Source organism: Pteropus alecto, unplaced genomic scaffold, assembly GCF_000325575.1.
Source record: "Pteropus alecto unplaced genomic scaffold, ASM32557v1 scaffold24, whole genome shotgun sequence".
NCBI classification, from domain to species: domain Eukaryota; kingdom Metazoa; phylum Chordata; class Mammalia; order Chiroptera; family Pteropodidae; genus Pteropus; species Pteropus alecto.
The window spans coordinates 4,013,522-4,031,098 of NW_006439192.1; the positions used below are offsets into that span (position 1 = coordinate 4,013,522).

At 44.2% G+C, this 17,577-nt stretch overlaps 1 protein-coding gene across 1 annotated transcript in view; it reads right to left on the minus strand.

The window, feature by feature from the left end:
* Positions 1–17,575, minus strand: part of PLEKHA2 (pleckstrin homology domain containing A2) — a 44,364-nt gene extending 26,789 nt beyond the window's left edge. The window contains exons 1-2 of the mRNA XM_006916289.2: positions 17,435–17,575; positions 4,305–4,361 (exon numbers count right to left, since the gene is read on the minus strand). Coding sequence (XP_006916351.1) covers positions 4,305–4,361; positions 17,435–17,575 — 198 coding nt within the window. The remainder of the gene's footprint in view (positions 1–4,304; positions 4,362–17,434) is intronic.
* Between the last annotated feature and the right edge of the window lie 2 nt (positions 17,576–17,577).

Consider the following 17,577-nt stretch of genomic DNA (forward strand, 5'->3'; position numbering starts at 1 on the left):
TGCCCTTAGTTCCTGTATCACCCTGACCATCATAGGACTGTCTTAGCCATCCCGACCCTTAGAACCCACTTATCTCACGCTCTTCTACTTTTGGCTTTGGAATAACAATGAAAAGCTGGCTCTCTGAGACCTTCTCCAGCTTATAAGGAGACTCTTTCTCCCAGAACCTGACAGTTACCATCAACTATAAAGGGCATCATCAATGGATACTTTCACCCTGGCTGGATGACACAGTCCACTTGACCATGACTTATCACCTGCCTATAATGCAAAAATGCTATGCACGTGCTTATTACAGGAACTGAGGCTTTCAAAGAGATTGCCTGGTTCTTTTATTGTTTGTTTGTATTTGTTCTCCAGTTTTCAGTCAGGGGGTATGCATGATTGTATGCATGCACATCTATAATTTGCCTCATGCTTCATGGCTTACCACAGAAGGATTATTTGGCAAAGCAGCTCCTTGCTAAATTAACGTCAGTTCTAGTTCTGCCCTGATGTACCCTGATTAACAGAGCTGAAATGAAATTACTAGACCCCTTCTTATAGTCACAGAATAGCGAAAGAAGAAGATGACATCATCTCCCCCTTGGAGAGAAGGACTAAAGTGAGGGGTCTCATTTACTATGGACAGGTAGCTCTGGCCTCCCCGACATCCTGGTGACTGTGAAAGCAGAATCCTTGGCCCCTGGGAAGCATAACCCCTCTACACACACACCCACCACATGTTGATAATCAAGCCAGGCTGTGCAGCTTCCTTCAGATGTAGTAAAGGAGCAGAAAATCCTGAAGAAGTATGATTGACAGGCTGACTTTAGTAAGAGAAGCCAAGCGCAACTATCTGCATGCTCCAAGGTGGCCACAGTTGAGTACCTGCGCAACTGTGGTTGACTAGCAGATCCTAGATTATGCAAGCAGTGAGAGGAGGTCGGGGATGTGAAGGGGGAAATGAGCACGGGTCTCAGAGAGTGACACAGATGAGGCCGCTCCACAGTGAAACACTCTCAGGAACCTGCTCTTATCAGATCAAAAACAGACCACAGGAGCAGCCAGCTCATCAGTGGCAGGGCTCTGCTAGCCAGCCCCACCCTGTCTGCCTTTGGCCGGAAGTGAAGCTGGGGCCCTTCAATCAGAGCAGCAGCAGCAGAACAAGGTCTTACAGCTCTGGTGAAACTCTGAACCCATGTCCAGAGTGACCCTGCCCCATGAGGTGGCACCAAGAGCAAGAGAAGCAGTCATCTATCTACAAAGAATGATTGGAGGGGCTCTAAGTAGGGGTGTCTGGACCAATCATGGGGTCAATGAGCCCTAAAATTACAGGCAAAAACCACAGTGTATGCACACTATACATACTTTGCCAGGAAAATGAGTCCATACTTTTCATAAGACTCTCCAAAGAAAAGACCCATCCAAAAGGTTAAGCATGTGGGCCCTGAGATAAAAGATTCATTTGATATGAACCCTGAGAAGGAATTTATCTGCTGAGATGGACTCCTAATAGTCAACTGAGGGCCCAAATTTTATAAATAATGAGTCTAGTGGCCATCTGCTGACAGGGGCTTCTCACGTACTCTGTATACTGGAAAGAACCTCAGACTGAACTCAGCTTCCTACATTATGCCCTGCTCCATTACTCCCCTTGAGTCAATTATTATAAGGGAGTTCCTGGTTTTGTCTTTCAACCAACGAACTGAGACCTGCATTGTCCAATAAGAATTACATAATTATATCCTCTTAATATTTAAACCAACTAATCAAAACTGCTCCATAACAACCAATCAGGATGCGTAATGCTGACAAATCAGGATTGCATGTTTTGCACCGCTAAGAAGTGCACAAATTTGGATACGCTTACATAAAACAGATCTAACTGGGAAACTGGGCAGGAACTTTCTCTGTAAAATTTAACACACTTTTAGTTTCTGTCAGAAACACACTTTTAGTTTCTGTCAGAAGCTGCATCTCCCCAGTTTGCAAACTACTCACCTGAATGAAATCTTTCCATTTTCTAATATTTGGGGAGTAATTTTTGTTGACAGAAACCACTGTTCTGGGGGGAGGGGGTCTTCCTTAGAGATACTGAAGGCAAAAGCCCTGACAGAAAGGGACACAAGCTGAGGGTAGGGTAGTGGGTTGGCTGTGTAGAAGAGAAGGGCCATCAGGCAGAGTGAGAAGGTAGGTGGCACCAAAGGCCAGCATCAATTATTTTCTAGTTTGCCCAAGAACTGGTTGTGCTGCCACTGATGCCCTGGATGACATCAGGTCAAGAACTTTCATCTCTGTTGGCCTCTCTAAAGCAGTGGTCCCCAACCTTTTTGGCAGCAGGGCCCAGTGCTCCTATGGGAATCTAATGCCTAATGATCTGAGGTGGAGCTGAGGCAGTGATGCTAGCACTGAAAATACAGATAAAGCTTCACTTACTTGCCTGCCACCCACCTCCTGCTGTGCGGCCTAGTTCCTAATCTGCCACAGACTGCTACCTGTCTGCGGCCCAGGGGTTGGGGGCCCCTGCTCTAAAGGACCCCATCTCCCCAACACTAGTCCCCACAAAAGAGCTATGAACAGAGGCCACACATATACCACAAACAAGGCTAAAACTGTGGTTAAATGCTTTACTCTGGAAGGGAATGCCTAGGGGTTAACAATAAATAACCTGGAATGCTGAATTGGATAATGGTACCATGGCTAAATGTTTTTCTGGGAAAACCCTGCTTTCTGGCATTGGGTCAGGCAGGAGTTAAAGGCCCTCAGCTCTGTGTAACCTGACCCATGGCAGCTGTGGGTTTTTCAAAAGACCCATCTGGGCCTGCCTCTCCCATGAAGGACTAAAAGGCAGGTCCATCCTTTTAAAACAAGGTTGCCTCCAAACCTGAGAATTCTAAAAACCCCATCTGAGCTGCATTTATAAACCACAATTCAGCAGATTATAGTCATTCTTCCCCCATTAAACAAACAAACAAACAAACAAAACAAAAAACTTCCCAAACCCTCTCAAACAGAAGCAGGTTTGGGGTTTCATTAATACTGAGGCTCTCTGCTCCTCCTCTCCGAATTCTCTTTCCTGGAGAAATGACCTAATGAGCTCACAGCAAGTCCAGACAGGAGAAGGGAGGGCCCAAGCCCCTGGCCTGCCTGGTCCACGAGGCAGCCACATTTCTTACCATGAGCCATGCACAAAGCTGCACTCTCAAAGGCCTGTCCCCCTTCCCCCAGGTCATTATCTTCTTTCTCTAATCTGCTCAGACACTGCCCTGTGTGTCTGCCTCTCTGCACCCAGCTGTGTCTGCCAGACTCTCCTGCAGCCGCTGCAGCTGCCTCCACCTCCATATCCGCCCGCTGACCAGCTGAGATAGAGAGATGAAGTCCCTCAGATTAGAGTCCCCTCCATCCCATTTGAAACACCTAAGGGCTAGAGATCCTGGACAAAAAAAGCAGAGGTCCCCAAGAGGCCTGAAGTGAGGGTGCATGGGGAGAGCAGGACTTCCTGAAACAGTGCTGGCTGGGTGCCACCTGGCTCTTCTCACTGGACAAAGAGTTCCTCTTTCTGGCAAGGATCTAAATTCCCTGGCCATTTTTTTTTTATCATTGCTGTATCATGGGTCAGTCCTGGGGCCTGCTCCAGGAAGGGGCTGCTAAAAGAAGCTGAATCCAGCAGCTACATGGGGGCATCAAAAACCAGCCCCAGCCCTCACCCCCAGGTCTCAGCACCAAAGAGGGACTGCTCTCACAATGTCTGCACAAACTAGACCAGGGGGTGGCCTGTCAGCCCACCTGCCAGACTCTCCAGCAGTTATCTGACTGCTGAATGGCTTCCTGGTACATCTTAGTACGTTTTCAGGGCATTTATAGCCTTCCATCAGCCGTAATCCTGTCCAGGTGATAGATAAAATTCCACACAGCCCCAATTCTTTCTGAGCTGCTCCTATTTAATTATACCCTTTGGGAGAATCCTTCAGTCACTGGGGTTTTTATTTTGTTGTTGTTTTCGTGTTCCTTCTTGCCCCAATTACAAAAAATGTCACGTTCCACTCCTATCCCCACCGCCTATACCTCTTCTGCCGAAGCTAAGAACATCTCTGACTGTTGTGTCCCAGGAGTCCGAGGCTGCAGGCCCACCCTCCAAGAACCTGCTGACCATACTCCACCCAGATGCAGGGCTTCACAGGCAGCCATGAGGAAGGGAGAGCACTTTACTGCCCATGCAACACCCCCATATGCTAAAGCCCAAAGGATTTGACAGTTCCTCCTGGATAGATAACAAACCTACTTACAGAATATGGATTCCCAGAGCTCCAGGCCAATATTACCTTTGAGATATAGGTCAGCTGCAAAGATCCAACAGCTCCTGCCCCAACTGCCAGGTTCTGAAAGAAATATGTGTTTCATTTTTAAAAAGATGCTATATGAGGCTGTGGAAACAGCACTAAGACACACAGGAGACCATAATTCTAGTTCTGTTTATGCCACTTACTGGCTTTGCAACCTTCAGCAAGTCACTTACTCATTCTTTAGCTCACTTTCCTCCCCTGCAAAACATGTAATTCTTGCCATGATATGTGTGCTTACACATTACCCCACGGCCTTATCTATTATAGAGAAGTATCCTAGTACAGTGGTTAAAAGTGTGGGCGCCACCATTTGACTGTGAATAAGTTCCTTAACCACTAAACTTCAGTTTTCCCTTCTGAGCACAAGGCAGTTGTAAGGGTGAGTTAATACATTTAAGGGCACTTAGTATCATCCCTGGAACACAGATGACTCTCAACAAGTGTTAGTTATTATTTTTTTCTGTCCTGACTACTCTGATCTCTTTGTCGGCTTGGTCCTGTTTTATGCCACTTCAAATTGTTTTCATAATAAACGGGATACGGATTCACACAATGCAGAAATAAAAAATATAGCTGTTCAGTCTATTTAACGAGACTGTTACGAGTACCAAATGGAATGACGTCCATACACTATAGGACACAAAGTAAATGTACTATTACAATGGCAAGAAACTTACCTTGGCACAATCTCTTTGGCTTTCTAATTTCTCTATCGTCAGAAATGAAGCCATGAAACAGGGATGGTAGCATTCCAAAGAAATGGCCAAGAAATCACAGTTGCGGAGTTTCTAATTTGTAACTTGGAATATCCACTCCACTAAAAAGCTGAAAACCTGTCCATAGCTCCTGGCGACCTCAAACTGTTTTCAAAAGCTTAAAGAACCACCTTGAGCTCCCATTACCTTAGGTCATCTCAAAGCAATAAACAGATGAATCTTAGATAATGGGAATTTAGAAAATTTCCCAAAGGGTTAACAGTAAAATGACCTGTCATTCGGGAAGACTGCCCTTAAGAAATATCTTAGATGGGAGGGAAGAGTCCTTCTAGGGCCAATTATCTAAATTAACAGATATCAGTTTGGAGTAAATGCAATGTGTGAAATGTCCTATTCGCAAGAAAATGGATAGGGGTAATACCATGCTAAAAGGATTCTCAGAGCCTTAGAATTTTAGAGAGAGAGTTCTAGAAAGGACATCACCCCCTGTTTTGCAATTGAAGCCAGTGAGTGGAAAAGCTGCCACTGGGTAACCATATTAGCATTTCAAATACGGATGATGTGATTTATACATTTTTTTCAATTACACAGTGATTGTATTTATTTTTTTTAGGACACCTCTGTTGGGTAAAGAGAGACAGGCCTTGTAAGCCCCTAAATCAGAGTCCGAAAAGGAGCCACAGCACCCCCAAAAGGCCAGTAAGTGGCTTACTGTCCCCGAGAAGAATGTGAACCACTCTGGGCAAAGACTCAGCTTCACATGAAGTGAGACAGCCAAAAGCAGGCCCATGACTGCCCAGCCTCCCAAGATGCACAGAGCCACAGGCCTCTGCTGTGCACTGAGCACACGGCCCACCCCTACCTCCAGTTTTGCACTTGAGGAAAACTACTTGTGAGTGAGGGGAGTTGTCCAAGGTCACATAATCAGTGACTTCCACTCCAAGGCCCTAGAAGCAGCACAGTGTAATTTAAAAAGCTTGAGCTGTTGGAATTCTAGCTGTGACATTACTGCCCTATAACTGTAGGCAAGTTTCTTTACCTATAAAACTGGGATTATAAACCTAGTTTCATAAGCTTGTTGGGAGAATGACATGAAAATACACAGAGAGCACCGAGCCATGGTGGTTCCTATCCCCCGACTCGCATACTAATTACAAGATGCAGATGCCAAGTCTCAGGCTAGTCTTGCACAACTCACTCTCCTCACCCCAAACCACAGCCCAAAGGCCTCCAGAGGCCTATCTTGAATTATGAGTGATGGAGTGGGATTTGGGGAACCATTCGGATACTAACTCCAAAGCAATGACAGATAGGAGCTGATCAGATCTCAACTACTTCATCCTCCCCACCCCCTAAGGTTGCTCCACCCTCAGTCCCTTGCTCCCCTCAACAATCTTGCTTCCGAGAGAAAGAGACAGAAGCAGCTCTTCAGGCCAGTTACCCCAGGAGCCTGGGGTTGTCCTTCACCCCCAGCCCACCTACTGTCTGCTCCTAGGTTCATGGGCACCTCTTCTCCAGCATAAGAAGCCAGGAAAATATGACGAATGTCTAAAAAGGCAGCTTCCCCCCACCTTCCTCACCACCCAAGGGGAAATGAATTACAGGAGAAAACAGCCCCAAATTCACTGAGGCTTGATCCAGAGTGATGGCTCAGTGTCCACTCCAATTACTGGACCTAGAAGATTAATGGTGACAGCTTGCTGCCAGGGTGGCAGCTCCAGGCAGACACTTCCTGGCCAAGGAAGAATGTGCCAACATGCTTGAGCTGAGAGCCTCAGCAGCCAGATGTAAGGGCAGAAATGCCAGGAAGCAGCACCTGGGGAGGGGCAGGGTGTCAGAGACTAGCAAGCTGACTCTCCTGGCCACAGCCTCTTCTCCTATAGGGAAAGGACAAGAAGATCCCACTTCACAAAGCCTGCTCCACTGACTGCAGCCTGCCCTGACCTCTCCTCACTGATTCCATGTACAGTGATCCTTCTCCAACTTTGGTGCACAACAGACTCTCCTGGGGAGCTTGTTTTAAAAGGCCCAGGCTCAAGCCTCACCCAAAAAACACTGAATCAGAATCAAGTGGAATGTGGGCAGAACATGTACATTTTTTTAATGTTCCCAAGTGATCCCTAAATAGGCCTAAGTTTGAGAACAACTGATCTACATAACAAAATCTTGCCCTGGATTCTGTATTAGAGTATATTTTTTCTGTGAGTTTAAGTACCTTCTTATCATATTTTAAGCACATTGAGGACATGAGTAGAATCTCATTCCTCTACACAGCAGACTCTTCAATTTTTAAATGAAAACACTATTTGCCTGGTGGTTAAGTTCCCAAACCAGTCCATGAATGCCTGCTACCTCACGGAGTACTGGAACATCACAGCTTCTATCCACCATTGGCAAACCACACTTCTTGGGAGACTTGCTCATGCTTCAAACCTGGGTGTCATTTGACTCTGCATTTCCCATGACCTGGGGCAGGGTTCTTGTAGGATAGGAATCTGGTGGTGGGAGCATGAAAGGACTGAGTCCCAACTAAAAGGAGGCCAAGGACCTGGGGAGAGGGAGTTGCAGAATGGGCTAGGAAGACGGACAGAAAGCATCTGAGATGAGAGTATCTGAGCAGCTGGGGAGTGGAGACAGAGGTTGGTGGAAGGCTGCTATGTGAATCACCTGGGGAGATTTTTAAACAAACTAATATTCATGTTTCATCTCTAAGGTTTTAACTGATCTGGGGTAGGGCCCAGGCACCTATATGTTTTTAAAATTCCCTGGTGATTCCACTGTGCCACCGGGTTTGAAAACTACTGTTGCAGACACACTGTCTGGGCTGACTGCACTGGAGGTGCAGCAATTTGTGAGAGAAGGTACCAGGTCCAGCGACAGCCCACAAAGTGACCCTGATTGCTGCACCAGCAGTAAAGAGAGAGGAGGAATAGAAGAGCAGGGCAGTGGGCAGGGAGAGAGAAGAGATTCCAGTTGCATGCATGGCAACCTGTACATTTCTGGGACTTCTAAATTTTCTGGAACAATGCAGGGTACAAGGCAGGTTCCTGTTAAATGACTGATGGTTTTATGAAGACACTGTCAACCAACATCTTGCTTTTTGTACAAATTTTCTTCTGCCACCAAGGTTTTCAAAGGAGCTTCCATTCCCCCTGAATGGAAAACATAGGGTTGATTGTTTTCCATCACCAAGGAAGAAGCTGAGGTGCCCACAGAGAGATGTGACACACTTCCCATGATAAGCCTTTTTTTCTAGAAGCAACAGTATTTCTTGTCAAAAGAGAAAAACGGTTCCATCTTCTCGTGAGAGTAACCAGGAGCACAAAAACGACCAGAAGACCTAACTATAGACTCATAAAATCACAGAATGTCAGCGCTAAAAGGTTCTGTTGGTGCTTTGTCATTCACCACGAGTTGTCCAAGGCTCATGTTGGAGAAATATCTTATTCAAGAAGCCAAATGAAGACAGAGCTCACGACTCCCAACATCGACCTGACACTTTGACAAAGCATGGCTTGAGAAAGGAAGAAAGAAACTGACATGTACTTAGAGTCTATTATGCACCAAGTCTACTGCTAGGTACTTTTGCACATTGTCACTTAACCCTAACAATCCCATTTTACAGATAGAGAAACTTAAGGCTTGCACAGGTGAAGCAACTTGGCCAAAGTAACACAGGTACTGAGAAGGCAGGCCAGTATTCGAACCCAACCCTTCCTGATTCTCAAATCCCATGCACTTTCCTTTCTACCATGCCACCTCCCACAAGATAGTCCTTCAAATGTACAAGTACCTGCTCATTATCTAAGAGTTGATTATCAATAAAAAGTAAATACAAGAGCAGGATCAGCAGGGTTAAACCAAAAGAGGCCCTGTAGAGTTGCCCAAGCTGGGCAGGGCAGGAACTAGTCAAACTGGCTCTTAGGTGCCAAACTCCAAAAGACCAAAAATTCAGAGAATGGAAAGGAGGAAGGAGAGATGCTGGTGCCTTCTTACTATCTCTTCTATTGCTCCAGGCTGCCTAGCAGACAGCAAGGAACACAACGGGCAGTCAAAACCAGCTTGCTGGTTAACTAATAGCAGAAGAAGGAAGGGAACATACATGGAAACCCCACAGCTAGGGCGTGAGCCTATGGGCTCAAACCACCAAAAGCCAAGGCCAGACACTGACTCTCAGGAAAGGACTTACGAAGGGAAGAATGCAATTCTCTCTGCCCCACATTCCACAGCCCTCGTCCTGGCATGAGAGAATAACCAAAAGGAAAGTAACCAAGTTATTCCCAGGCATTAAGTGACCGAGGCAGTGGCTTTACCTGCTGCTCTGGTATCAAACACAACTCCTCCCTTCCATCCTTATAGCTCCACTGCCTAATATTACCTGGAGGAAAAGTGAAATGCCCATGGCTACTGTTTCCATTCTCTAGTTCAAATTATGCATTTAATCTTTCCCTTCAAGAAAAGTCAAATCTGTATCATATACTGCTGTACTGGTGGAACGCTTTCATTCTATTATCTGGACGTCTCATTCTTGTCGACATGCAGCAGCATCAGCTTTCGCCAGGATGAACTTCATGACATGTAAGTCTCTTGGCCACCACATTCCCAGCCCCTTTACTTCCTCTTCTGGTTCCAGTTGACAGTGATCTAAAGACACAGTCAAGGGCCTGGGCTCTAGCTAATACTCTGGACACACATTCAGGTTCCAAGACTCCAACTATTGGCCACCTAAATGGTTCTAAAACCTTAAACTCAATGAGCCAACTCCTTCACCCCTTTTCTCAACTCAGCCTCCTCCGCATTTACCTCAAAGTCAATCATTTGCCTTCCACCCTCTAACTGGTTCTCTTCCCACCTTCCCTATCTCAGCGACTGCACATGCTCTAAATCTTTGACTTCTCTACTTCACCCTTTCGTCAGTCACCAAACTCGTCATTTTCTTCCTTCATATGGTCTTTAAATCTGTCATTTCCATGCCCTTCCCACCACTGCTGGAGACACATAAGGAAGCTGTAGGATAAATCTCCAACTCCAGGCTCTTCCCATTTCCTCGTCCATCTGATGTCACGGCCAGAAAAAACTTCCTTAACAAAAAACGTCTTAACACTTTCGAGTTTATCAAAGCACTTCTACATATATTACTTTATTTAATCTCAGCAGCAACTATATCAGAGATAGATAATTCATATCATTGACCGTATTTTACAGATAAGGCCAGGAGGCTCAAAACAATAAATGGATGATCCCCTAGTTAATGTATTCATCAAGTTGTCCTGTGCTCAGCTGATAGAACTAATAAAAACGGGCTCTGAAGCTAAATCTAATATGCAGCCCTCAAACATACAAGTGCCTGCTCTTCCTTAGAGACATTATTTTAATAATAAAATGGCATTCTTGTATATAGACATATAAAATACATAAAAATAGATGTACATAGTAGACATATTAAACAAATGCTAAAGCTTAAAATTTAAAGCAAAATGTAACAATACAACCAAAGACAAACTTTAAGAAAATTCAGAACGGTTGTCACCATGGTTCTGTATTAGCTGCTTGGACTTTAATACCAAGCAGTGCTATTAACATGATTGTCCAAAAGTGCTTCTAAGTTTTTACTTTTTTAAAATTTAGATAAAATACATCTTGTAATAAAGACAACAGTTGCTTTAAAAAATAAGATTGCTATAGAAAAAACAAAATTGCATTTCACCGTGTTTTCTGTTAACTCTCAAAAAGTCCACATGCAATTTTAATTCTAAAAACATTAATTTAATAATAATTAAGCCTAAGCAAAGTTTGCATTTTAGTCAAAGTACAGATCTGTCACTTGAAATCTTCTTTTAGGATTTTTTTCCGAAAGGAATTCTGCATTCATTCTTACTCTAATACGATATAGACAAAAGCATGTCAAAAATTCTACTTAACTCTGAAATCATGTATCCACATGGATAGTTCATATACCAATTAAACAAAATCTATGAATTAAAAACACTTTGCCTAAGTAAATAATTATTGAACATCTGAGACTATCATGATGCTTGTATGTACAGAGAATATCTCTCTGGACAGACATACAAGAAACTGGTAATACTGTTTGCCTCTGGCTAGGGGAATATGTATGTACCTAGGGAACAGGAGTGATAGGGAGAAACTTGTAACTGCATATCAGCTTTCCCATATTTCAAATTTTGCACCATGTGCATGTATTGGACAGTTTTTTAAAAAAGTTTTCTTACCAGTTCTTGGCATTTTGACAGGATAAAGCATATTAAACAAAAGTCTTTTAAATATTGTTGCATTTCAGCAAAATTTTGCTCAACGTTTCTGATACAGAAAACATAATTTTAAAAAAACCCAACTTTTTCCTATCTTTTAAGACAAAACTATTGTCCATTATACATTATGTACTAATGTAATTTCCTACCACTCTACTGTATTCTTTCTACTAAAATGCAGCCAAATATTCATCTTTTTGTCAACACAGCTAAAGTTCTTTGCCTCTTTCAATGAAAAGAATTGCTTTCAGCTTATTTTTTTTTAAAAAAAAAAAAGCAAAAAGCAAAGGGTTTTTATTGGGGTCTCAGAGATACCAGGAGAGATGCTATCTTTTTGGATATGATGGCTATTTTGTTTCATAATTCACATCATGTCTTACATGGCCTTTGGAAAGTAAAATCATCTGGGCATTTTGGGACACATTTTACAGAGTAAATTTGAAAAGAACAACAATCTAGTACAATATTGTTTTCATGCTTCTGTTTATCCTTGTTCGGGGCTATATATTTTAGCCTTGCAATTACTTAGCCAAGTGGACATTAGAAGAGTGGAACGTAAGTGCTGCTATGCAACTAAAACATAGTTACTCTGTAGGTCACAGTAATAAAAAAGAGAAGCCTAATAAAGGAATTTCATCTTCTCTCTCATGATAGGGACCAACATTAAGTTAAAATAAAAGTGCTGGAATTTGTACAGCCACTATGGAAATAGTATGGAGCTTCCTCATAAATCTAAGTATTGATCTACCATATGATCCAGCAATCCCTTTGGTATTTACCGCAAAGACTTGAAAACATATATCTGAAAAGACATATGCACACCGATGTTCATAGCAACATTATTCACGTGGCCAAGACAGGGAAGCAACTGAAATGTCCTACAATAGATGACTGGATAAAGAAGATGTGGTGCATATATATGATAGAATATTACTTGGCTATATTAAGAGATGAAATGCTGCCATTTGCAACAACACAGATGGATCTTGAGATTATCATGCTAAGCGAAATAAGCTGGTCAGAAAAAGTGGAAAACCACATGATATCACTTACATGTGAGATATAAATCTAAAAGCAACAAACAAACTCATGGACATGGACAGGAGGCTAGTGGTTACCAGATGGTAGTGGGGAGGGGGGAGGTAGATGAGATAAAAGGGGTCAAATATGTGGTGACAGAAAGAAATCTATGGGTGGTGAATATACAATGCAATATATATATGCCTTACTGTTGAATTGTACACTTGAAACCTACTAAATTTCGTTAACCAATGTCACCATAATAAAAAAAAAAAAATACAAGTGCTGGTGCCATCATATCATGGTAATGTTTTAAGGGAAATCTATCCAATGTCTGTTTCTATTCAAGAATTATTTGCATGCTTGATGTTGTAAGCATATTGATTTTTAAATGCATTCGCCAAATCAGTGGCTATAATCAATAATATTGAAACTTTCCATTTATAGGGGTCCTTTTTAGCTAATGGGTTTCATTCTAGATCAGCTTGGTGTCACCAGTGCCTGTATTAAAAAACCTTGATTCCTTACTTTATCACATCAATTCTAAATTCTGTCAGGCATTCAAGGCTGTATACCTGGTCCCAGCAGGCTGCCCGCTAACATGCACCCATTATATGTCCCGTGAGAAGACACTGTCTCTGGCCTCCCATCTGTTTGCCACTTTGCTGTGCTCACAATGACCATCACCTGCAGCTCTGCTTCAGAAGGCTGCCTTCAGGCTGCTGGGGCCATTTTGCCCACACGTGTAAAGCCAAAACCAGTGACTGTCCATCAGGGCATAGGGAAGTCCAGCTCCCCTGGGACCACCCTTAGGCCTCACTCACTGTGAGTCCCCCACAGCATCAGGCCAAGGCCTCCCTCTGCAGACTTACCCTGATCTCTCCCCGGCCTGCTTCCCAGAACTCTTGACAGACTCAGAGAAACATTTCTTTAATAAAGTACTTGCCACAAATCCTCATCCCCAGGTCTTCTGGGGAACCTGACCTTAAACACCCTTTAAACAGGCAAGCTCGCCCTCCCTCCTTGGTGCTGCCTTTGGCCCTTAATGACTGCTGTTTCCCTCACGGAGAATGCCCTCCTCTTCCCCTTCCTCCAGGCTGCACAACAACCAAATGAGATATTGTAAGTGAAAACACTTCAAAACCTGTAAAGTGCTCTACAGATGCGAATCACCTGTAGTAATAATCTCACCCATCCTTCTAGATCTGGATCTAGTGCCATCTCCTCCAGGAAGGGGTGTCCTGCAGCTCTTCCTGCCACACTTTTATGTAATCACTTCTTTCTCCACCTATAGTGTAAGCTCCATGAAAGTGAAGACTTTTTGTCTTGTTCAGTGCTGAAGCCTCAACATCTAGACTGATGTCTGGAACACAACGCCTGTTTAGTAAGTGTGTGTTAAATAGCATTGCCGAACTCCAGAATCTTGCTCTGTTCTCAGCCCTTTGGGAAATGGAGGGCCAAAAGCCATTTTAAGGATCACCTAGAGTGCCTATGGCCAAGGGAGGAGAAATGACCTGCTTATGTACAAAACAACTTAGTGGCAGAGCCAGGATCTGATCGTTCATCTCTTATCTCCCAGGCCTGAGAATTTTCCATCTAAGACTCCACCTCCAGACCCCACTCTTCCACAGATGGGCAATGACAGGGAACACTGCAACCCCTTCTTCTTCAACCAAAATATTGGCATTTGGGCAGTTCAACTTAATGATCGCTAACCTGTTACAAAGGTGGACTCGGATTTTTAGCACTGTAGTTTTGCCTCTGTTGTTTTCATCTCCCCAAATGAACCTGAAACTTCCTAGTGGCAAAGACCTCGCTCACTGAGTTCACCTTCCACATCTGTGCTCAGACCTTGCCCAGGACTAAGCACAAACATCAGCAAGAAGAAGGAAGCAGACAAGGGTGAAGAGTGCAGACACTCAAGTCAGACAGACCTGGCTCCAACTCCAGCTCTGCACTTATTACCACCTGTGCAATCTTGAGCAAAGGTGATGAACTTCTCTGCACTCTGCAGAGTCCTATGAGACTAATAGTCCCTGAGTCCCAGGATTACTGAGAGGACTTACTGAGATGATATATGGAAAGCATTTCTTACAATGGCTGGTATAAGGCAACCACCCAGTAAGTATACCTGCAGTTAGTAATAACAGTAATACCAGTGGTAGTGAAAACAGGCTCCATAAACACCAACCACCAAGTGGCTTAAACAGGCAAAGGTCAGATACCTGGGATCAGAAAACCTCCTGCTTGTTAATGTCTATTAATAACAGATATCATATCAGATGTCTCCTTTTCCCTATAAATATAGGATTTTCAGTGGCAGATCAGAGTCCCCAGTGTCTCTCTCCATAAGGACAGATCAAAATCCTCCAGTTTGCTCTTGGAGATCACCTCAATTCACTTTCTCCTGACTCCCAGCACACTGCTTTGTCCCACTCTACAGAACTTGCATTTGGTTTAGGCCATGTCCCCAACCCCAGAAGAGCAGTGTCGGGGACTCTGCATTTCATAAAGGCTTCCTTTCCTACAGCCTCTATTCTTGGCTCTCTTCGGTTTGTCCATTCATTCAATTAGCACACATTTATCAAATGCCTGACACCATGGATCAAAAGCTAAACCAGATGAGGCCTCTGCCATCTAGAAGCTCCCAGCACTAAGAGTCCTCTGGCTTCTATTTCTTAATCAGAAACTACCTTTGAAAGCTTTCCTTACTCCCAAGCAATACTAAGATGACTGTCTCATTATCAGCAATAATAGCAGAAGAACTGGAGTCAGACTGCCACGGTTAGAATCCTGGCTCTGCCACTTTCTTATTATGTAACCATGAGTGAATTTCCTCCCCTCTCTGCCTCATCTGCCTCACCTTTAGAATCAGGACAATAATACCTACCAATTAGACTGTTGTCAGAATGAAATGAAAACCCAATGAACTCTTTAGAACAGTGCTTGGCACACGGTAACAAATGTTCACTACTATTATTTTACAACTTACAAAAATATCCACTTTCAAGTCTAGAATGGTTGTTTGGCCATTAATACAACAAAGAGCTAAGCCAACAACTAAAGAAGTAAAACGTTCTGAAATATTGGTATGTCACAGCAAGACTCTCCTTTTTGAGGTATGTGCCAAGCCAGCTGAAATTTCTGCTTCCAGAGAAAATGTAAAGAATCTCCAACAGGGGCCACAAATTTTATTTGGTAACTCAAACTCAAAGAAGGCTCTAGCACCAAGAGCAGCCTGAGAGCTCAGTTGACAGAGAAGCACAGGAGGCTGCCCTGGGCAGGGTGGGACCTGCTGCAGCCGCTGATCCCAGGAAGGCAGCCTGACGCTCAGCATCCAAGGCTAGTGCAGGTCCTAGAACCAAGGGACAGGCAAATCAAAAGGCAGGACAGAACAAGGGAAATCCTGACAACGGGCAATATTCAAAATAGCACAGATGGTGACACTGTGGTCCTGGGTGACATGTCACTGATAGAAGCCTGTGGCCCAGAGTCTGAAGGAAGGTCATTTCTCAGGGGAGGTAGCTGGCAACAGCTATGCAGGATTCCCCAAGCAAGTGAATATGAGTTAAGAGCAGTCCTAGTAGAAAGTATAGCACTAAGCAGATAAATCAAGACAAAAATGCATTCAAATCACCTGAACTGATATGGCAGGTGAGTGGGAGAAGGTAGACAAAGAAAAAGAGAAAGGGAATGATAAGACTCAGAGACCATAATTCACCAGGGCTCATCCCTGGCATGCCAGAAGCCAAGTCTACTGGCCACAAAGGATTGATTTCAAGTTCCTCCAACAGTGAATCTATTGACCTAGCTGTGGGCACCTGTGCAGAGCAAAGGCAGGAAAAATGATACAACAGGGCCCAAATCAAACCCCAAACCAAAACATTATAAGAGGCAAGCATTCCAGGCTAAAGCAAGGATGTTAGTGTCCATGTGTGGGTATTATTCTGCATGCTCAGCACTTTAAATGAAAGTGAACAGCAGAAGGTTTATCAGAGATGTGGGCTGAAACAAAGGGCACAGTTCTATTTAGGGTTAAGACTTTCCTGGAGAAGGCAATTGGCGGCAACTGACCTCAGTACATTTTCTATATCTATAGTGTTTTTCTCTCAGCCATCGAATCCGGAGGGCAAATGGCAAAGGCCTCTAGAGAGTTAGTCCCTGCATAATGACTTAGAGACTCACAGGACTCTTTTTCCACTTCACATCTTCAAGTCCAAATCTATCCCCCAACTCTTAAGACTTTCCTCTTCCCATGCCTCTGAACCAGAGCCAGACCTCAGCTCCATATCCCTCCCTACCCCAACATAGTCATGACCCATGATCTTGCCAGTGCAAGGACCACACGTCTTGGGGGCCTCATTCAACCAAACTGCAGGGCAGTAAAAAGGAAAGAGCCAACAATACTCACATCACCAGAAAATGGACCTGAGATCCCAAATCAAAGGTAGAGCAACTTTTTTTCCAGACCAAGGATGACTCTAGGGACTTCCAATAAAACTTAGGAAGCCCCTGACGATTTCAGTATCCGAGACTCAGCTTTTTTTATCTGTAGTACAGGGAAACAAAACTAGGTGACTTCCAAGGTCACCTCTAACTCAGTATTCTGACTCCTGACTTGATGCAGGAAACCAGAGAAGTCCAACATTTGTCCAGCTCAAGGAACCAGGTCACATTCTCTGCTGGGGAGGGGCCCCAGACTAGAAGAGCAGGAGTGGCCACAAGGCCACAGCCCTAATAAGAAAGGTGAGAGGAAGTAAGCCATGCCTTGGAGCCTGGATCCAGCCTGGCTGGCCTCTGCCTAACTTTTCCAAGTGTTAAATTCCTAAGTGTGAGAAAAGACACCAGATCCCCTGGATCAGGAGAGCAAAGCTGCTCTTTCAAGCTAAAATCTGAGATGATATTCTGTGCACATGCATGCGTATGTGCAAATGTGCATGTGTGCATGCGTGAGTGTGTATGGAAAGGTTCTTCTCCTTACTGACCAGCAGGTTGGTGCTGCCCACGAGAGATGAAGCCCTTGAGGCTAATTCCAAGTGCATTCCTCCCAGGCAGTGACAGGCAGCCAGCCACCCTACCACCTTCCCCCACAGCCTCTCACCTGGGGGTTGTCCATGTACCAGAGAAGGCAGTTGGCCTGGGTGTCCAGAATAAAGTACCTCCGCAGAAACTTGCCACTGTTCTCATTCTCCTCGATGTCCAGAAACCCACAGATTCGGTTCTGCCGATCCACATAAGGCATTC